The sequence below is a fragment of the Acanthochromis polyacanthus genome, chromosome 5 (genome assembly GCF_021347895.1).
Source record: "Acanthochromis polyacanthus isolate Apoly-LR-REF ecotype Palm Island chromosome 5, KAUST_Apoly_ChrSc, whole genome shotgun sequence".
Taxonomy (NCBI): domain Eukaryota; kingdom Metazoa; phylum Chordata; class Actinopteri; family Pomacentridae; genus Acanthochromis; species Acanthochromis polyacanthus.
In genome coordinates this window covers 8973336-8995899 of record NC_067117.1, presented here as the reverse complement: position 1 = coordinate 8995899, position 22564 = coordinate 8973336, and the positions used below count along the sequence as shown (strand labels likewise).

General features: G+C 38.8%; 2 protein-coding genes across 3 annotated transcripts; both read left to right on the top strand.

Moving 5' to 3' along the window:
• Nucleotides 1-311: 311 nt before the first annotated feature.
• On the top strand, nucleotides 312-13316 carry LOC110949933 (protein shisa-5-like). 2 transcript variants are annotated; one of them, XM_022192270.2, is made up of 5 exons: nucleotides 312-507; nucleotides 1750-1804; nucleotides 2471-2607; nucleotides 9119-9340; nucleotides 10604-13316. In XM_022192270.2, exons 1-5 carry the CDS (start codon nucleotides 327-329, stop codon nucleotides 10858-10860), a joined length of 852 nt encoding a protein of 283 aa, XP_022047962.2. In that variant the 5' UTR covers nucleotides 312-326; the 3' UTR covers nucleotides 10861-13316. The 2 variants fall into 2 exon arrangements, with proteins under 2 accessions (XP_022047962.2, XP_051804531.1); XM_051948571.1 differs by having other exon boundaries at nucleotides 9119-9344.
• Nucleotides 13317-14728: 1412 nt separating this feature from the next.
• Nucleotides 14729-21971, top strand: LOC110949186 (protein shisa-4-like). The gene is made up of 5 exons (XM_022191085.2): nucleotides 14729-14937; nucleotides 15144-15300; nucleotides 15406-15572; nucleotides 18420-18548; nucleotides 19902-21971. Exons 1-5 carry the CDS (start codon nucleotides 14859-14861, stop codon nucleotides 20054-20056), a joined length of 687 nt encoding a protein of 228 aa, XP_022046777.2. The 5' UTR covers nucleotides 14729-14858; the 3' UTR covers nucleotides 20057-21971.
• The last annotated feature ends 593 nt before the right edge of the window (nucleotides 21972-22564 follow it).

The following is a 22564-nucleotide window of genomic DNA, read 5'->3' as shown; positions in this document are numbered from 1 at the left end:
GATTCGTAAACAGAACTGTGTCAAAGACGCAGGTTCGATTCCAGCTCATGATCCTTTACTGCATGGGTTTCCTGTTTTCCTCTCTATCCTTGGCGGAGGTCTGCACTCTCTGAGTGCTTTTCTAGTGTTTTTTTTTTAAAATTTTGCCAGGTTAATTTTATATATACATACATATATATGTAGAGATTAAATTAAGTTATTTTATTGTTTTTTTTTTTTATTTTACCAACTATAATTATATATATGCATATAATGATAGTAATGATGACGGAGCACGGTGAGAGCAGCAGGCGGTGGGCGGAGCTTGGTTGCTCGGAGGCGGGTCCATGGTGAGAGGCTCTCTGCTGCGGCGCTGGTTCGGATCAGATCAGACGTCCTCCTGCTTGGCGTCAGATGAGATTCCTCGTTTCCTGACTCGATACGGGAATCTTGAAGCGACCATGGCGTCCGGCCTGCCTGGTGTCGCTGTGTTGGCTCTGTGTGTCGTCCTGTCCCCCTGTGTTTATGGTAAGTCCTCTCTCCAGACTGCCCTTCTTTTCTTCTTCTTCTTCTTTTGTTTCACGAGCTACGTATTTTAGCTCCTGTCCGAAAGGTTAGCTTCAAACAGGAGCTCAAACAAACCACATTCAGGGCGATGCCACTGACGTTCGCCCTGAAACCAGACCTCTGCTGTCTGCTAAAACTTATCCCTTCTACATAAAATGTTGTCTTCGCTGTGTCACGTTAGTTTCTCTCAGCTAGTTAATGCTTCTAGACTCTTTAAATGGTCGTTGTTTGACAAAAACACATTTAACTAACGTGTAACCGGTTAGTATTTTCTACAAAGTTAGGTTAGTGCTGTTCTTTACCATAATGTTCCCACTTCAGGTAGAAACATCTGAAGAGTTTAATAATGTGTGAATTTGAACTCTTGAAGCTACATTACCTAGTTTATAAGATATAGGATGGTCCCGAATGAAGGTTGTAATGTTCAGTTTTTATTGATCAACTAATAACTTTGGATGCTTAGGATTGTGTTGAGTTATTTCTTTTAGTTACTCTAACTTCATTGGTATTAATGTGTTCATATTAGAAGTAGCTCTGTTGCATAATTTAACACCACTGTAAGCTATGCCCAAATAACCATAAAGTTGAATCATTAACTCTAAACTATTTATTAAACTGAACATTATAATACAGATGAAGGACAGCTGTAACAGTTCACTACACTGTTTTAGGTTTAGTTAAGTACACCTAAAGGACTGGTGTGTAAATAAGGGTGGACCAAATAACCTCTCTGTAAATACAGGATTAATTTTAACCATAGGCTTGTAACTGTCTAGATTATTTTACTTTCACCCAGTAATATTTCCCAGAGCCACCAGTGACGCAGTCTAATTATTTTTTTCATCCAACTAGTGGTCCAAAACACAAATATATCTGGATTATTACTGCAGAAATGAAGCAAAAATCTGAAAATGTACGTATCTGTAGAGGTTGTAAGTACATAATTTAAAAAAAACAAAAAACAATTGGTTTATAGTATAAATAGCTGCTGATCGACCAATTGACTAATCAACGGATCGTTTTATCTCTGGATTGCCATAAACCTGAGCCACCGTGTTAATGTGAGCTGTGTGTGTCATTATTCTCCTCTCATGCTTTTCTCCCAATTCATCCATCACTGCTATTTAAACCACTATTATAATTTTGTCATTAGTGTAACAAGGCTAATGTTTCCTCTTCGTCTCTGCTCTCTGTCTGCTACAGGGGATCGCTGCAGTGATAATAACTGGTGGCTTTCTGAGGAAGAAAAAGAAGAATGGTATGCTGTTATCTTCTGTAATTCTTAACAAATTGTCTCTCTACTTCTTGAGTGAGATAAAAATTTCCATTTTAGATGGTTAGACTGACATCAACAGGAGTTTCAACAGGGCTGTGTGTACAATGATTTTACAGTTGGGTAACAGGAAGCCGTGTCTTCCTGTATACGACCACCAGAATGGAACTAATGTGTGCAGCAGCTACATTCATAAGCTATGTTAAAAACTGAGTGGAGGATTAAAATGGTATTTGTTGGTCTAGAAAAGCCTTTAAAGGCACGAATTTCAGTTTGATTTTTTTTTTAAAAAAAGGCCTTTGCAAAGTATTAGAAGTCTTCATGTATGTCTTTATTTGTGTTTTTGTATTGTGTCTGTGGCATACCCAGACAAATCAAAATTTGGATTACTGCCGCAGTGAAGTCTGTGTGCGCATTTAATTCAGCATCTTAAGATATGTAGAAACACCGTGGAAAATCATTGTCTCATTGCTGCTTAAGGATTCATTTAACTGGTTAATCAATTCAAGTACAGATTACATTCATAAGCTTCCTGAATAGGATATATTGTTACGTACTGCTGGGAAGTTCTGAAAATATGTGCACATTATCAGTACAGCAGTAGTAACAAAAATACTAATTGCGTAATTTTTCCTTTTGTTTCTTTTTCAGCAAGTACAAAAATTTCTCTCATGGTCCAGCGCCCATGGTCATTGGCTTCGTGATCTCCGTCATCGTTATGCTGATCTTCATCTGCTGCTGTGTCTGTCCCTGCTGCTGTCTGTACAAAATGTGCCGCAAGCCACGACGTAAGTAGTGGATGGATGATACTTCTTTTGTCGAAGGTGATGCTTTTAGATGCATCTGGCTGGTAGTTCTTTGACCAAGAGTTTGACTGCCTTGATATTCAGAGTGTTTCAGAGTATTAAAACAGACCATAGTTTTATTTATTGATATTGGAGGTCAACATAAGGCACCACATTTTTGATATATTTAGTGGCTATGACCCCAGAATACTCTACAGAAATCCTACTCATGATGAGACATGCATCAACGCAAAAATAGCCCTTCAAGTAGTAAACCATCATAATCCATTACACATGAGCACTGATTTATGTTACTCATTGATAGTTTGAAGCTTGAACCAAAAAAACAACAACACTACTGACTCAGTCATGGAGAAATCCCAGTCTCGATAAAATTGCGTCAGCGCCTCCTTGTGCTTCTTGCATCGACAAATTTAACCAAATTGACCTAGATCTAAACTGTAAGCATTTACTGTATGTTTTTATTAGGTTTTAGGTACTTTTGTAAGGTTACAATACCATTTAATTTCGTGTTCTTTTTGAAAAAAGAAACTTTGTTTCAGGTAACTGAAATGTTTGTTTCACACCTATCAGCTTTTGGTTTCCTTTCTGGTTAACTCTAATAACCTTGTCCCACATGCACTGTCTTGCTACAAAACAGCACCTGAGAGTATCACTATTCACTCCTGTTTTAGTAATGTTTCATGCAACACATCTGTGTAATGAAGCTGAGTCTGTTTGTGTTCTGTTTTTAAAAATGTGCATCTTCTATAGTTTACTAAGAGTAGCTCTGTAGGTACGTAGTGTAGCTTCAACATCCACCTTTATGTCATTTCTCTTAGAATCAAAGTAAACAGTCAGTATTAAAAATGTAAACATATGCTGCGTTGCCACTTTTTGCTGTCTGTAGTGTGTCTTTTTAATGCTCGGATAATAGGAGCTAGTCAGTGCGTTGACCACAAATCTGTTGTACGAATTGTGTCAGTGCACTTGTTCCAGATTTGCAGATTTGCAAATCAGCAGCTGTGAGAACCCCCATTATTGTGCTTGATTCAAGTTACAAAATCTTCTTCACAAAATGCTGAATCACGGCTTACATTTTTATGCATGGCAGCAATCTGATAGTTTGTAACACATCAGCAGTGATTGTCCAAATTACAACAACCGCAAACTTTTCGCAGTGCACATGTAGCAGTTTTATTTAGGCATCATTTTATACAAAGACCAGACTGACCCATGTGTCTAAACGTAAATGATGCAAACAGGAGGTTAATACTGCTTATTGAGTAATATATCGACAGATTGTGGGCATATCCTGCTGCATTTGCAACGTGGTGCTGCACATGTGTAGGTTTCCTGCACACAACCAACGAGCCACACGTTCTTGAACTGCTGGCTGTTGAGAGCGTTTTAACCTACATGCAGTGTCGGATCTTTGCCCTGTCTAAAACAAGAAGTCAGACTCTTGGTTTCCAGTGTGTTGGAGTATCTGTCTGTGTTGTTTTCGCGAAGCAGAACATCAGGGGACTCATTTGAGGACTGCTGGCCCACCCACCACATGACTTTCATTATTGCAGCGGTTTGGTCTTACTAATAACGTCGGCACTGACACACAGGCAGCAAACTAATCTCATGTTCCAAGATCACCGCAATCTGCAAAGATTATGTAAACTGTGTGTGGAAGTGTGGGGCTCATATTTGTGCTTCTCTGGCATACCGTAGACGGTTTCGCTTTTGTGAGATCCTTTGTGGTGAGCCGTCTATTCCACAGGTTGATGATTCAGTACAGTCAGAGGTAATTACTGTTTGGACTTCTTGCCTAACTTTGATGCTATTGTGTTTGCTTCAGTGGAAAGATCATGCCCTTACTTGATTTTCGGTGCTGCGTACTTTCAGTGCTATGAATTCAGCTGTATTTATGATAAATACATTTTCTGCAGATGGGAATTCTAACTTAAAGATGCTTAGAAACACCTTTATGGGCTTTTGTAGTTTAAATGAAGTTGTCTTTTTTAAGCCGCATCTATAGTATCTACACTACTATTCAAAAGTTTGGAGTTACCCAGACGTTTTCATGTTTTCTGTGTATACTTACACTTTTATTCATGTGCTAACATAACTGCACAACGGTTTTCTAATCATCAGTGAGCCTTTCAACACCACTAGCTAACACAATGTAGCATTAGAACACAGGAGTGATGGTCGCTGGAAATGTTCCTCTGTACCCCTATGGAGATATTCTATTAGAAATCAGCCGTTTCCAGATAGAACAGTCATTTACTACATTAATAATGTCCAGACTGTATTTCTGATTAATTTAATGTTATCTTCATTTGAAAAAAAGCTGCTTTTCTTTCAAAAATAAGGAACCCCAAACTTTTAAATGGTAGTTTATATGTTATAAGTAAACCTGTATTTTTCTTATTGTGAACAAATCTAACTAAAAAACCAAACTTTACAATTAGCTGATTGCCATAAATATTATCTATCTAGCCAGAGAACACTTTCAGAAATGTCACCATATTGGACTGGCTGACATGTTTCTTCAGTCTGTTGAACATTAAATGTAGCTTCATCCCGCATCAGTGTTCTTATAGTTTAAGATTTTTCATCAGCTCCTTTTCTTTATGTTGCCTTTAATTTTTGTTCTCATTTCAGTTTAGTTTCAGTTCGTTTCTAGAGTGAATGTGCGTGTTTCAGTTTAGTTTATATTGTTTCAAAGTGTTGAGTTTCATTTTTTTCCTTTTTTGTTTCTCAGGGACAAGATTTAAGAAATTCTGAGCAGTTCTTACATTACAGACACAACACTTTGTTAAGGCTACTGACTCACAGTCATGTCAACATCCCAGTCTCAATAAACATGCATCAGTGCCTCCTTGTGCTTCTTGCACTGACAAATGGAACCAAATTGACCCAGATTTGAGCTGTAGACATTTACTGTATATTTTATTGGATTGTAGGTACTTTTTAAGGGCAGAAGATCATTTCTGTCTTCGGTTTATTTTTGCTCAAATCTCATTTTTGTTTCAGGTCACCAAAAGGTTTTTTTTTTATACCTACTATTGGCTTTTAGTTTAATTTGTAGGTAACTATAATGACCTTAACCTACACTATTTACTCCTGTTTTAGTAATGTTTCATACAACAAATCTATGTAATGAAGCCAAAAGTCTCTTTGTGTTCTGTTTGTAAAAATTGCATCTTTTGTATGGGGCTGCACAGTGTCGTAGTGGTTAGCACTTTAGCCTTACAGCATGAAGATCCCCCGGTTCAAATCCCGGCCTGGGCTGGGATCTTTTTGCATGGAGTTTGCATGATTGTTTGTCTGTATATGTAGCCCTGAGACAGACTGGCGACCTGTCCAGGGTGTCCCCTGCCTTTGCCTGAGTCAGCTGGGATAGGCTCCAGCACCCCCCGTGACCCTAGTGAGGATAAAGCGGTGTACAGAGAATGGATGGATGGATGGATCTTTTGTATGAAGCTCACCAACCTTGACTATTAAATAATTGTCGCTTTTTTGTTGCTTTCAGTGTTTACTGTTTAAGGGTAGCTCTGTACGTTCCTAGTATGGCTTCAACGTCCATCCTCATGTCATTTCTCTTAGAATCAAAGTCAAAAATCTGTGTTATGACTGTAAGATATGCTGTGTTACACTTGTCTGCTACTTGTAGTCGTGTGTTTTTTAATGCTCGGCTAATCAGCTAGTCAGTGCATTGACCACAAATCTGTTGTACGAATTGTGGTCAGTGTACTCATTGTGTCTGAGCAGCAGACATTAACATTTAACTGCTGCTGCCTTTGACCTCTCCCATTTTTGAGTAATTGCTGTGCAGTTTTTGAGACCAAATGTCGGAATCAACCAATATTTATGTGGAAAAGTTTTTTTCCATCAGTAAGTGTGACTAAACAAAAACTCTTTGGGAATTTAGTTTAGCCTGCAGTGTTTGCTATCAAGCCTTTGTCTTTTAAAGTTCTATCTGCATCTCATGTCCAGAACATAACATAGATCCAATGAATTCTTCTCTGGCTTCTGTCCTACACATTTTATTCATTGCTCAGAGTTTGAGTCATAAGCAGACACAACTGGCCTCACACATGAACTTTTTCATGTCTTGAACTACTCACTTTTTTCTGTGTGGCTAGCTCAGACCCGTTTTTAAATTCTCCAAACTCGCTCGGCTTGATTAAAGTTGTTATAAATCGCTCACTGTTATCCTGATAAATATCACCTCTGAAAGTGTGTGTCGGTGAGATTTCATTAGTATGATAATCCATTCTTCCTGTTCAACTTTATGTGAAAAAATTTAATTCATGACTCTGGGATAAATTAATATTAAAGCCTGTGACCTATAGGTGTAGTTTTGACAAAATCTGCCATTTAAAAATCAAATAAAGATCACATCACGTTGTATTTGTACCTTTTGAGAAAATATGTAAATGGCCCAAATTCCCAACTCAAATGTGCCTTTTTTGCACAAACCTGATTGTATAAGTGGTTTGTGTTTTTCTCAGCGAAACCAGCATATTGGAAGGAAAAAATCCAAGCAGATACGCTTGTTTATCAGGATGAGTATTCAAGTTAGTGTGAGGACAAAAGCTTACATTAAATCTGTACATAGACGCTTCCACACCTTATATATTCGGAGCTTTGTGCAATCTGTGACAGAGAACCCCTCTGCACTGGATTCCAACTGTGTGGATTTGATTCTAGTTTGCACCACTTAATCCATTGTTTCTGCTGTCTTTTCTTCTCATCTCTTTACAGTTAATAGATTGTATCACACAAATCAAGCCCGCTTTTCCCAGTGAATTCCTTAAGCACTCCTGTGTTTTTATGTATACAGTCAAGTATGTTAGCAAAACTCACTTTCTGTCCGTTTGGCCTTCTAGCCAGCTTGTTCAAGGTTTGCCAGTCGGTGACCACGCTCTGGCAGAGAGGCTGAAACAGAAGTGAGCAACATAGCGTGGCTTCCTTGGCTGAGTCTGTTGCACGTTGGGATCAAATCCAGGAATGTTAGAGCTCCACCTCGTATGAGTCATTGTTTCCACGACAACCACAGAGGGGGAAAACTCAAGGCCATCCCACGTCATTTACAGGAAGTGGTCATGACGACTCCCACTCTGTGCAAAAAAAAAAAAACAGAGAGAAAAGTAGGCATGGTGGCATACGCACGTCTGTCGTCCCTCAAGTTTTTTTAGCAGCGTTGTCTTCCGGGTGCTGTTGGATGTACACTTTAGGTGGAGTCATTGTGTGTGTTTAAATCTGTGTTTATATGCACTAAATATCATCTTAGGAAGTGATAATGATTTGTTTAAGCTAGTTCTCAAAATACTGTGATCTACATCATGTTTAAATTCCCTGACAAAGACGAGATAGTTTATGATAGGTGATATAGCTGCAGTGAAATAAGCGCCAAACGTATTAAGTATAATTAAAAATGCAAGTTAAAGCTTTGCTAAACTTTCATTTGTAAGACGGGATAAATGGTTGTGTAAATTTATGTGTAGCATTTTTATCTCCTGTGTCTAGATTTTGGCAGATTTGCATTTCATTGGTAAAAATAACCAAAAACAGCATTTGTTTAATGTTGTTTCTCAGTGCTCATCTGTTCTCTGTGCTGTCTGTAACAGCAGCATGTCGAGGCAGACGCCCGCCCACCGTGAGTCTGCGTCTGTTGGAGGTTTCTTCCTGTTTAAAGGGAGTTTTTCCTCCCAACTGTCGGCATGTGCTGCTCAAGGGGGACTTGTTGGGGTTGTCTCAGTAATACTGAGACCTCACTACATTAAGTGCCCTGCGATGACTTATCTTATGATTTGGTGCCATATGTAAGAAAAAAATGTAGAATTATTATTTAAATATTACAGCAAGACCGTGCAAGAATCCTAGTGACACTAAGCCAAGTAACATTTGCACGCCAGGACAATTTCTTCTTTTTTTTTAGCTTTTTTCTTACTGTCCCGTATACACAATAGATTAAATGCAGAAGTTGTGGTCTGAGTTAGCTCATCTGGAAGAAATGACATCTCTGAAATGTGGACTTCTCCTTTCTTTTATTGTTGTAATGCTGGGTATTTACCATTGCCTTGCGTGTCTGTGTATGAGGTTTGGCTGTGAAAATACATTGTGGTTTATCTGGAGGTATATTTGCACCTGTTTGGGCTACTGTTACTGTCAGCCTTGGTGTTTTGTTTTTTTTGGCCTTGTTAACCAGCCTAAGATCAAGTTTACCTGTTTCACCTCAAACCAGAAAGTAGCTTTTGTTCGTTAAGGCTTGTTAAGTTGATTAAATTGCACAACAAACTGCAAGAGACAAAGTTTAAGGTGCAATGACAACGTGGTACAGCCCAGTTGTACGCATACTGCATGAAACGGTGTGTAGTTTGCTGGGGACAGCTGTAGTGTGTACTTAACAAAAGAAAAAGTATACAATTTAAAACACAGCCTGTGATTGAACCTCTAGCTAGCACATATTAGCCGTATTTCTTATCTGTTTCTGTGTTTTGTTTGGTTCCAGCTGTGATAGCTACCACCACCCACACCACAGTGGTCACTGGCACTCCTCACCCGTACCCCCAGCAGCAGGCTGTCATGCCCGTACCCTCTCAGTCCTACCAGGCGGTCCAGTATCCAGCCTACCAGCCGGTGCCAGTGCAGCCTGGCTACCCAGCTCAGCCCATGCCCACATCACCCTACCAAGGACAACAGTTCACCCCACCACCAACGTATCAGGAAGCCAGTGAGTGTGGATTTCAACACCAACAATATTTTTTGCTTTAAATGCTGACAAAATATGTTAGTTGACAGACATTTTCCTCTTTAAAAAGAATATATAACAACGTTAAAACATCTCTTCATGAGTTGATTTAGCCTCAGACTATTTTAGACAGCAGAATCTTGTCTGTGCATGCAGTGTTACCTAACATAATTGGCTCCTGGAAGGAAAAGGTAAATGAATCTACTGCATGACCAAAATTTTGTCAGCTGCACAAACATAAAGATCAACAAAACTCCTGTGAATGTAGTGTTTTCACTCATCTTTTTCTCTGCTGTTAGGAATAATGAGTGACAACTAATGACAGCTTTTAGCCTTTTAAAGTCTTCATCTAGATGTTTGCCAAATGCATAATACTGTGTTGACGTTTCCTGGCGTTTTATCTGCTCGGCTTGAGTTGAACCCAGACAACAAACAGCGCTTTAGTTAATGAATACTGCTTATGAATGATCAGGCCTCTGTGCAGTAATTCCAGCAGAGCAACGACAGCGAGGGAGTAACTGTTCAAACATCCAGAAATTGGAAATGACAAACTGGATTTGTCTGTTGTGCTACTGCAGAGCAGAGTGACATGAATACTTTCTGCTTTGCGTAAGATAACACTGCTTCTTTTGAAGACATTGGATGGGCAAAAACAGAAAAGGCACGACAAAAATCTGACTAAAATGTCACAGTGTTGAAAGCTTTGTTTACTAAAACATTGAATACTTCACCCAAGATAAGATAACCACAGATGTAAATAATGATGTGCATAGCTTGGGTTTGTTTTTGTTAGCTTTTGTCAACTAAAAGGCTAAACTAAAAGAGACATCTACACTCCTTTATTTCACCATGTCTTGTTTATAATAATTGCTGTCTGTGTCAATGCTATGAGGGCTCCATTCTTACAGAAAACTGCAGGAAACAGTGGTTTTAAGAATGTATTGCAATTATACAAAGGTGTCAATAACATAGATTTCTTTAGAGGCACACAGGACACTGCCCTTTACAAAGTAATTACATACTACATTGAAGCTTGAGGAAATTTAGCAACATTATGCAATTTAGTGCCTCAGAATAGCTGTAATCGGAAGTGGAGGTGGAAAAACCACCGCTGGTATAAATGTTGGTTCATGCTTTGTAAAACAGGAAAGCAAACATATCTGTGTATGTTACAGAACTGCAGCGTTGGTCGGTGCTTTTTCAGCCCCTTTAATCCTCGAACTATGTTTTCCTTTCTGTTTCCAGCCGGTCCTGCCCACCCCCTCAACCGATGCCTTACAGCCAGGCTGCGTACGGCCCCGGCCAGCCAGCGTACCCTCCACAGCCTCCCGTCCAGCCACAGCCCAACGCTCCACCCGCTTACCCAGACTTCCTCGCCCAGCCTGCGTACAACCCCGAATATGTTGCACCGCCACCCAAGACCGGATAGTGGAGCTCAGCGCCGCGCTCTCGGCCTCAAACGTGCTGCGACATTTTCCAACTTGGCAGAACTGGAAATCTGAATGAAGATGAGAAATTCCAGAGCACCTCGATTGTGTGTTTTGTTGGTTAAATATGGGAATGTTGTTACAGTAATGGTGTGACTGTTCTGTTGAACAGTTGCCAAGTGAAAATGTTGACACCTTTTGGCTCGTATTGCATGGACTTACAGTATAAGTAGTGAGATTGTCTTTTTTTTTTTTTAAACAGTTCCTTATTGGCTCCATCTTAGTCGTCTTGGCAAAATTAAACATGAAACCACTGAGTCTGATTTTAAAGAGTAGATGAAGTCCTTGGTCATTTCTCGGCCTTGTGCCCTCCTGCCTTTACTCTCCTCCGGCCAAACCTGCCTGACCTCTTAATCGGCCTACAGTGACTGCGGTCGCATTCAGCGGTCAGATTGTGGAGAGCGTATTCTGATGTCTGTGGCCATCATCTCATTGCTGTATGACAGTTTATAGCAGACTGAAAAAGTGCTTTGAACCCTTTTCTTACTTCTTCTTATGTTCTTCCTCTCTGCCGCAAAAAGTGTGTTCCGCTTCATAAGTCCTGTAAATGTTACTTGGGAACAAATCAAGTCCAAAGCGTGCAAAACTTGTGACTGGAGGATGTATGCTGGAAAAGATTTCTGTCGTTGTCAGCTGACTGCTGGCGTTCAGATTGTTAGAGTGGATAGGGAGTGTTTAGGAAGCTGAGTGCTTTTCACTGTGCTAACTTATGCTTGCTCATGACTTCTCTCCTGTGACATGGAAATCGTTCCCTCTTCGCTGTCTTAGAATATTTTCCAATTCCTTAAATGCACCTAAAAAAAGGAGGCTTCTGGAGAAACTAAGCCACAAGAAGGAGAGGCGATGAGACACGTTGACATAATGAAAAGCACCCAGGGTCCTTATTTAGCCCACCAGCAAAAGGGAAAATTCATGACAATTCAACAAAATACTATGGTTTACTGTTTTGTGTTCATGCACACAGAAGACTTTGCATGAAGTTTTTTTTTTCCTCCTCAGGTTGTTTTCATCTGCCCATCTTACTTTTGTACATGTATCTAACTGAGCTGAAACACAGCGGCAGCTTCAGATTTATTAACCAAAGGAGATTATTTTCTTTTCAATCAGCCAAACATCCACAGACGGCAAACAGAAAAAGTCTCATGTTATACATAACAAATGCAAGAAACAATTGTGCCTTCTTAGCCACCTTACTTTTTACCAAGCAAAAGTGTGCATGTCATTTAGAACACTTCTTTTCTATTTATTCTTGAGTGATCTGTTTCACGAAGCCATCCACATTACCTTTTTGCTTGTTATTTGTGCTGTTTTGTAAAAGCAGCCATTAAACATTGTAGCCTTTCAACTTTTGTTCCTTTTTTTTACAACACATGCTGCATGTTGTGAAGCTTTAATTTTCTTACCTTCAGTGCTGTTAAATTATACATTTTTTGTCTTGTATTGTGCCACTCGTGTTTTCCTTCCAAAAAGCCATCACTTCTGCTTTCTGCTGACTGAATTACTTGAAACTAGTTTTACAAAAGTGACCTTTTTTCTTGCGAAGTACAGCTGAAATACATTCATAAGTCGTGTGACGAGCCTGGCATTAGTCCGTTGAGCCACCATTTTGGAAGTCCCTGACTTTTCTTTGTTTAGGCTGTGGTTGCGGGCAAAGAACTTAGTAGCAACCGTATTCCATTTAGTTGTTTTCACATGTTTGCCAGGACCTATTTTACCTTTAGATGTTCTAGACACCACATGCCAGCTCATGAACAGGGGCCTAATGTCACCTTTGTTTGTAATGTTCTTACATAGACTGACTAATCCATTTGTTTGTCGTAGCATACGTTGTTGTAGGCCTTGCTTTCTGACTGAAAACTGTCTTTCATGTTGCCTTGTGCTTGTGAGTTCAGTCCTTTGGCCAGTGTTGATTCTTTAAGGTGACTTTAATTGGAGTGTTTTTATTTGTGTGAGTGTGTGGATTACAGATTACAGTCATATACAGGATGTTCTTTGGGAAAAAACATAGTGGCAGAGATTTGTTCTTGCACCCTTTCTGTTTTTTATTCAAGAACAATTGTCATTGATGCTTCTTTGAGAATATATGTATATATAGTAGGGGTGTCACGATATGCCGACATTAAAGATTGATATCGTGTTAATTAAACAGTGAGATCAACTATCTGGTTGACACTCCGACATTGGAACAACCTAGAGTCACATTTGCTGACTCTCCACCTCCCTACACTCAGATTTTGAGTGTAAATAATTTGACAAAAATGAGGCAAAACAGACGGTTCAACAAGCTCTTTTGATTGACGGCATTAATGTTCAGATTTCTTCCAGACATTGCCATAATGTCATTTGTTGTGATAAAATTTTGGTTGAGGATAGTCGTGTCTTGATAATCTGATATCGTGACAGCCCTAGTATACAACTTTCATTTTGTGAAAAAAAAGTTCAATAAAGTGTATATTTTCTGTTTTCCACAAGTTTGAGGTCTTGAATTTTCAGAGATGAATGCGATACGTGCATTTGTGTTGGTGGTAAACTTCAAACTCCAAGACAAAAGTGACAGAATCAGGAGTGCTGGTAAATAATCAGATTCATGAGTAGATTTTTTTAAATTACAAATGCAAGTTATTTGAGGGACTGAATATTATTGCAAGTGCAATGTCATGTATTTTCTTTGCTCTGAAACTTATAATAGGAGAGTAATATGATGATACTTATTAATATCTGTGTGTAATGAAGAAATAGTTTCCTTTAAAACAAAAGACTGGTACAAAATAATCCGGTACTAATGAGTAAAAGGTGTTCATTTGACACATTTCTATTTAGTGATGTAATTTCTATTAGTCACCAGTGTAGCCAAGAAGCTGTTTGATTATAAACAGCAGGTGAGCAGAGCAAACAGAAATTGGAAATTGGTCTACAAGTAAACAGTTTTACAAATAGGAAGAACAAATCAACATTTACTGTTTTTTCTGGTTTATATAATTAGTAGTAACTTTTTACGAATACTGATGCAGTCACTTCTTTGTTTCAATAATGGAAAACAGAAGAGCAAAACTAATCCTAAATCCTAACAACTAAACTTACTGTTTTAGTAGAAATCCATTTTGTTCTTTCTTTTTTTTTATTGAGGGTATTTTGGGCTTGCTGTTGCTGTGTGGTAATTAGCTTAAAGTGCTCAAGTGTAGCAGACCGGATCAAAAGAGACTGGGTGGAGGCAGATAACACTGACTGCTTCAGAGCCAACTTGGGTGGAGTTACTTCGCTGTATTGCATCCACATGTTGCACAAGAAAAGAAACTGAAATTTAACATGGCATTGTGAGACCTGACTGTGTTCTGGGTTTCTGTATAGTTTTATTTTCAAATGTTTCTTTCACTACCATTGGTGAAGGCAGAATTCAAATACTAGTAAAATGCATAAACAAATAACATCAAGTTAAGGTAAAGAGGCTTGTTTTTGCATATTACTGAAGTATTATTTCTGATACATTGTCAGAATAATATGGAGTGAAAAAAATGGCATATGTACAAAGAAGGGTGAACAATGGAAATAACTGATGGCATAACATAGGTCAAGTTTGCGCTCATATATAGTATCATGTACCTCAGCGTTGGGCAGTAATGTTGCTGCAGGTAGCTGCAAGCGTGGCTGTAATTGCTTTTCAGTGGAGAAGCTCTATTATTACTGTTTTATTTCTGGTAAATTAAGCATCTGGAAACATCTATAAAAGTTCCACATTCCCAAGCGTTTCTCCAAAAGTCGGTTTCTTGTCAATGCAACTTTAACCTGTTTAAATAATGTTCTCCGTGAGGAAAAGACAAACACTAAAGGGATTAATACTAGTAAGAGAATTGTTTACAATAACATCTGCAACAATCTTTCATTAATTATCCGGTGTCAAGCCTTTCACATGAAGTTAGGAATGCTGCTGGGTTGCTTGTGACAGGGTGGGACAGATACACAAGTTTAAACAGTTGTCTCACTGCAGAGTCACGCTCATTTCCTCATTACACTACATGTTGGCAGTTATGGATTCAAACGTCTTGTCCAGTCTTGTGTGTATTTTGTGTGTGGCCGTGGTCCCGGCTGTATGGGGTAAGTTTATTATTTTGGTATTTATTTCAACAAATTTAGTATCTTTGGTACTTATTTGGTCAACTGTAAAAACCCAAAGGAGCAACCTGCAACAGTGCACTGTAAGATAGTATACTGTCTTTAGTATCATTGTGTAGTGTTTATGTTCGTGATTTCTTTATTGTTATACTGCTTTTTACCATGACTTGGTGTTTTACGTCCAACAGCCGAGTACTGCACCAGCTACACGGACAGGAGTGGTGTTTCCCATAGAACACAGCAATGTACTATGAGTTACTGCTGTGGAGACTGCACCTACAAATACTGCTGCAGGGACCAGGCACAACGCCTAACTCAGTCCCAACAGGAACGCTGCTCATCAAGGTGTTTCTTGCTACAGTGTATAATACACAAGACACTATAGGATTTTTTTTAAAAACGTGTTTTAATCATTATACCCCGTAAAATTGCTCTTTTTCTGTTTTACAGGACTGGTGTCAATTCTAATAAGACCAACCGCCTTGGTGTACTTTTGGGAAGCATCTTGGGGTCTGTTTTTCCCATCATCCTCTGTGTGGGCCTCATCATCTGTTGTGTGGCCCCTTGCTGCTTGTGCTACAAGAAATGTCGAAAAGGAGGCAACCGATCGCATACAGGTAGGCCACAAATTTGGCTGTAGTTTAGCTTGTGCAGAAAAATACACTGTAAAACTGTAAACTTTTCTCTGTGTAATGTGTAGCTGTGTGTAATGTAAGCAGTTGTAGTTGAAGGAGATGCTTTTCCATTTGTGGCTGATATTGACACCACACTCGTGCTAATGTAGCTTGGCATAGAGACTACAAACAGGTGGAAACTGCTAGCCTTGCACTGTCTAACAGCAGAATCCACCTAACAGCACCTGTGAACTCTACAAACGATCAAGCTGTATCTTGTTTGAACTGAATTTCAATCCTTATAACCACAAATCACTGTGTTTTGAGTGTTTTACTGCTTGGAGTCGCTGTTGGTTTCCCCCTAGTAGACAAAAACACAGTCCAGTGTGTAAATGCTTGCAAAACAGGTATGTAATAATAAAAATAAGAACAATAATAACAAGTAAAGTACTCAGAGACCACAGTACTCTGCCAAGGCTGCTCAGTCATTGTATGATTTCGGATAAGTCCTGAAAATCCTGCTGTGGTGGTAGTAGGATCGCAGTCATGTGATTGTCAGCAGGCAGCTGATGTAGTGTTCACTTGTTGTCATAGTTACAGTGATCCCGTGGATCCAGGCTATAAGCCACTATTTTATTTAATGCAACATATAATTTAATCAGGCGGTCCTTTTGTCATTTCTGACCTTCACTGAAAATTTCATCCAAATCCGTTGGTCCGTTTTTGAGTAATGTCGCTAACAGACAGACAGACAAATGTTCAAATTCCACTTTACAGCATAGGTGAGAGCACACAAAAAATGAATACATGAATAAAATATAGTGGTGAGGGAGCACATAGATAAGGGGATTTATGTAGGCAGTGTTGAATAGATGTGTCTTTATGGATTTCTTGAATAAGGAGAGTGAGGATGATTCTCTGACGTACACACGTGGACAAAATTGTTGGTACCCCTCAGTTAAAGAAGGAAAAACCCACAATTCTCACTGAAATCACTTGAAACTCACAAAAGTAACAGTAAATAAAAATTTATTGAAAATTAAATAATCAAAATCAGCCATCACTTTTGAATTGTTGATTAACATAATTATTTAAAAAAACAAACTAATGAAATAGGGCTGGACAAAAATGATGGTACCCATAACTTAATATTTTGTTGCACAACCTTTTGAGGCAATCACTGCAATTAAACGATTTCTGTATTTGTCAATGAGCGTTCTGCAGCTGTCAACAGGTATTTTGGCCCACTCCTCATGAGCAAACAGCTCCAGTTGTCTCAGGTTTGATGGGTGTCTTCTCCAAATGGCATGTTTCAGCTCCTTCCACATATGTTCAATGGGATTCAGATCTGGGCTCATAGAAGGCCACTTTAGAATAGTCCAACGCTTTTCTCTCAGCCATTCTTGGGCGTTTTTGGCTGTGTGTTTTGGATCGTTGTCCTGGTGGAAGACCCATGACCTGCGACTGAGACCAAGCTTTCTGACACTAGGCAGCACATTTCTCTCCAGAATGCCTTGATAGTCTTCAGATTTCATCGTACCTTGCACACTTTCAAGACACCCTGTGCCAGATGCAGCAAAGCAGCCCCAAAACATTACTGAGCCTCCTCCATGTTTCACCGTAGGGACAGTGTTCTTTTCTTCGTATGCTTGGTTTTTGAGTCTATGAACATAGAGTTGATGTGCCTTACCAAAAGCTCCAGTTTGGTCTCATCTGTCCAAAGGACATTCTCCCAGAAGCTTTGTGGCTTGTCAACATGCATTTTTGCAAATTCCAGTCTGGCTTTTTTATGAGTTTTTTTCAGCAGTGGTGTCCTCCTTGGTCGTCTCCCATGAAGTCCACTTTGGCTCAAACAACGACGAATGGTGCGATCTGACACTGATGTACCTTGGCCTTGGAGTTCACCTTTAATTTCTTTGGAGGTTGCTCTGGGCTCTTTGGATACAATTCCAACGATCCGTCTCTTCAATTTGTCATCAATTTTCCTCTTGCGGCCACGTCCAGGGAGGTTGGCTACTGTCCCGTGGGTCTTGAACTTCTGAATAATATGAGCCACTGTTGTCACAGGAACTTCAAGCTGTTTAGAGATGGTCTTATAGCCTTTACCTTTAAGATGTTTGTCTATCATTTTTTTCGGATGTCCTGGGACAATTCTCTCCTTCGCTTTCTGTTGTCCATGTTCAGTGTGGTACACACCTTTTCACCAAACAGCAGGGTGACTACTTGTCTCCCTTTAAATAGGCAGACTGACTGATTATGAGTTTGGAAACACCTGTGATGTCAATTAAATGACACACCTGAGTTAATCATGTCACTCTGGTCAAATAGTTTTCAATCTTTTATAGAGGTACCATCATTTTTGTCCAGGCCTCTTTCATTAGTTTGTTTTTTAAATAATTATGTTAATCAACAATTCAAAAGTAATGGCTGTTTTTGATTATTTCATTTTCAATAAATTTTTATTTATTGTTATTTTTGTGAGTTTCAAGTGATTTCAGTGAGAATTGTGGGTTTTTCCTTCTTTAACTGAGGGGTACCAACAATTTTGTCCACGTGTGTATCACACCAGGTCTGGTATTTGGTCCGGATGGAGGGGGACGGGAGGCCAGCGTCATATTTGTTTTCATTGTGGTGGTTGTTCACATTAAACAAATGAGAAACAAATAACTCTTGAATATTTCCTGAAATCCAACTGATCTGTTTCACAGTAAACTGTTTCTGCTGCATTAGTGGATGATTTTTTTTTTTTGCAGTTTGCTTCAGCCAGAAAACACCTTTGTATTTCTATAAATTATTTTCAAATGAAACTAGATCTGTGGTTTTATTCAGCTGTGATAATTTCCTCCACAGTGGTCCAGCCACCCGTGCAGCCACACTCGCCAGGCGGATATCAGCCAGGTGGTTATCAGCCAGGCTACCCAGGCTATCAGCCGGTGCCAGGGTTTGGAGGCCCCATGCCGCCTGCACCGCCACCATATAGTAAGTTGTTTCATGACATTTTAAAACTCCACAGTTTTGTTATTGCATTACTTTAATAGTGATTGATAAAGATGACAGCAGGCTTGGCTGATGTCACTCAGGTCTCCAAGATACAGAAAAGAATACATCTGAAGATCCAAATCTGATGAAAAGACCAACAGTAGCAAGCATCAACAATGTCTGTCCAAAAATCAGTTGGCTTATTGGATGCAAACACCTTTTTAGGTGCCCCTTGTTCCAGTCAAAAACATCCCATTTATCATTCCCCATAAACAACATTACTTGACTTACAATTCTACAGTTTGGATGAAACTCTCCGGGTCTATACAAAATATTAACAACTGTGCTACAAAAACTACACTGTAACTACTTTAACTGTAATTAACTTTAACTATAATTGACCAATTTCATTCCAGCCAGAAACATCCACTCACTAAACATATAATTCTGTTAAATGATAAAGCTTGGATTGTACAGTATTACTTTTTTATTTCTGGGTGAGATTTGGATGAATTCAGCTACAGCAGTGTGCTTTGTGTAGAGCTACAATAACAGACTAAGTCATCTGCCACACAAAAAACACAGACAAACAAGATTGTTGCCAAATTAAGTCAACCAGAATGGAATACAAAATCTTTAATCTAGCAGCTTCTTATGCTTAACAATTAAAAATCATTATGGAGCCACAATTTCAGCTTTATAGATTACTTTGAAAAAATCTTATATACTATATACTGAGCAGCTGCCTTGAATATTGGAACACCAGATGTGCAAGCAGTTAATTCACTGCTATTAGAGTAATGTCTGCTAAAAACAAACAAAACTAAACCCAGGGTTCAGCTGTGTGAGCAAATAATTTGCACTTTTAAAAAAAGATATAATTCTATATGTTTTACATGGACTGCACAGTGGGTAGTGGTTAGCACTTTTGCCTTGCAGCAAGAAGATCCCGGTTCAAATTTCTTTCTTTTTGTTTGCAGTTTCTGCATGAAGTTTGCATGTTCTCCCTGTGCATGCGTGGGTTTTCTCCGGGCACTCCGGCTTCCTCCCAGTCCAAAAATATGCCGAGATTAATTGATTATTCTAAATTGCCCGTAGGTGTGAATGTGAGTGTGATTGTGATGTTTTACATGTCTGCATAGATTTATTTCTTCAGTAGCAATGACTGAGGTCAGGTCAAGACAGACAGCATAGCTTCAGGTCTTTCCAATTTTTGTTGCTTCCTTTGATACTTATTGTACCAGGTCAAGAGTTTACGCAAAAATAGACAATAACATAACAATGATTTGAAAAGCAGCACTCATTTAAAAATAAAAATAAAACAACAAAAATATCTGCTCTTTGTGTTTTCAGACAATCCAGGTTATCCTCATCCTGCTCCATACAATCCAGGGATGCCGATGTACCCGCTCAACCCTCACCAGGTTTATGCAGAACCACCACAATCAGACGAGCATGTGCAGCCACCCTACAACCCCTCTTATGAACCAAACTCCCAAACCTCATAGTTTACAAAATTCTTGTGGAAATGTGAAATGCATGTGGATTATGTTTTGCTGATATACTGGGAAGTGCTTTTCAGGACGTCAGATTAGAGTTGTATCAACCTTGGGAAATCTTCCTGCTGTTGCTTTTATGGGTGAACTGCTTTAAATAATAGCTTCGGTGATGATCGATTGTTTTGCAGTATTCAATTAAAAAAGAAAATGCTTTTAAAGAGAAACTACACTGTTAGAATAGAATAGAATAGAATAGAATAGAATAGAATAGAATAGAATAGAATAGAAATACTTTATTAATCCCTGAGGGGAAATTGGTTGGTTGTTACAGCCCACCACCATAAATACGGGTTAATAGGCAAAATTGTGCTGTAAATAAGATAAGCAATAAGAAACATATCAAATGCAAAATGACCTGTAAAGACTATACACTTGTTACAGTGTTTTACGTGTTTAAATTTGTGTTGAAAAGCAAAGGAAGTTTAGTGGACAGATACAAGTCCAAAGTGCTTTTTAGTCAGGAAAGAGAAACATAAGAGCAACAGTTACATGAAAACTATGATTATTCAGAGAGTTAATTTTTAATGATTTTTTGATATTTCAAACAAGGTCACCTGCAGTGAACATTACTTGAAGTATTGCACTCATTCCTGATTTAATTTCTTACCTTAAAATTATGCCGTGCCATTCAAACAATGATGAAACACTGCACAGTTTAACCCAATGTGGAGCACTTAAACCCTCAAATGAACAGAAAAGTGTTGTTTGTTGTACAATACTTTATTGGTTACAGTGTTTATTAGACTATATCCATATGAGCTGACTTTGCATGTCTCTACTGAATGCTACAGTGTGGTGCTTCATTTCTTTTAGCACTTATAAACAAACTCCTTCGGCTAACATGGTTAAATATTTTTGTCTTTGTTTTAGTAAACTCTGCCTGCCAACAGAGGTCGCCTTTGCTCCAATTTTATTTTGTAAAGAAAGTGAAACTGCATTTTCCTGAATATGGTTTTAAAAGTAGACAACATAACTCAGGCTCATTGCTATCATAGACTGTATAATATAATAATAACTAAGCATATCTTTAATGGAGTTTAAACTGTAAATGCATAAACTCTGTAAAAGCTCATCCATAAAAAAACAGACCCACTTCCCCTTAGTTACAGCAGTAGAACTCTAATCTTTCAAAAACTATAGCACTAATGCATGACACTCATCTCTGGAGACTGGGAAGTTCTTGCATTTTCATCTTCTGTGAAGCACATTCAGTCTTTCTGAAGAGCACTTGGATTATTACAACAAACTTTGTTATCCTGTCGTCCTAAACTAAGAATAAACCAGTTTGTTTTTGGGCCAGATAATGAGCTGAGACTTGATTCAAAGCTCTGTATAAGTTTGGGAAAGCTGCAGATTCAGGTGATCATTCTGTAAATTTACTGCTACAAGGGGCACGCAAATGTGCTTTCACTGACATGCTGGTTAAATGCAGCAGTGCAACAAGTTCATTTAAGGTTCTTTGGTGATGACATTTGGGCTAATGTAACATTCACTGGCAAGTGGGAACTCAGATTTCTTACTCAATACCTGAGGTAAGGTTGGGTGATGTTCGATTGTATTAACTGGAGTGAGACAGTGACAAAGATGCTCTGTTGTGTTTGATGGTAAAGTAAAGAGCAGGTAGACTAGAGAAGGTTATGTCAGACAGGAGAGCTGAGGCAACCTTGCAATAACCACAGAGGTTTCTCAGCTCTCAGTCAACACGCTTTTCGTTCCTCTTTCGCTCTTCTGTTTCTTTGGTCGAGTGAATGACGTGTGTTGGAGAGTACTTGATGCGTTGAATGTATGGAGATCAAAAATTACGTAGTTTCAAGCTCTAATTTCACACCACTGAAGTACATTGAATAAAAATATCTAGTATCTAGTTCATCTCTGTTGATTTATTGCATTTCTGTTTGCTGTGTTGTGTGTTCTACCCCAAATGTGGTGATCATAACTATAAACATTCAGTTTTTCTTAATGCATTTCTCTTTGCTTTTCCTACAACTGAAAACAGGTTTCTTTGTGATGCAAGTTCAGACCTCAGATGAGAGGCTTTTGTACTCATGTATACTATGTACGAAAGGCTTTTGTTTCTAACATGATAAGCTTGCTTGCTGAATCATCTTACTCTAAAATTAAATCTTACTTATATTCTGAAATCCAGATAGTTCTTGCTAATTACTATCATATGTCAAAATCCCTGCACTCAGTTTAGTCACTTCCTTTGGGATCACGTACTGTAAAAATAGCCAGAGTGGGCGTGCTTGCATTCAATCCCATAATAACCAGCGCCACTCCCTCTTATAGCATCTTGTACTATCCATTAATCAATACAGTAATAGTGCTGACTGCAGCTATCTCAGTCATCGAAGCATAGGGGGGCTAAAACGGGAAAAACGACCCTGACTGTAACATACTGCTGCTGCTGCCTGCCGTCTAAAATAAGCTCTCTCCTTGAAGTGTTGCTCAGACTGC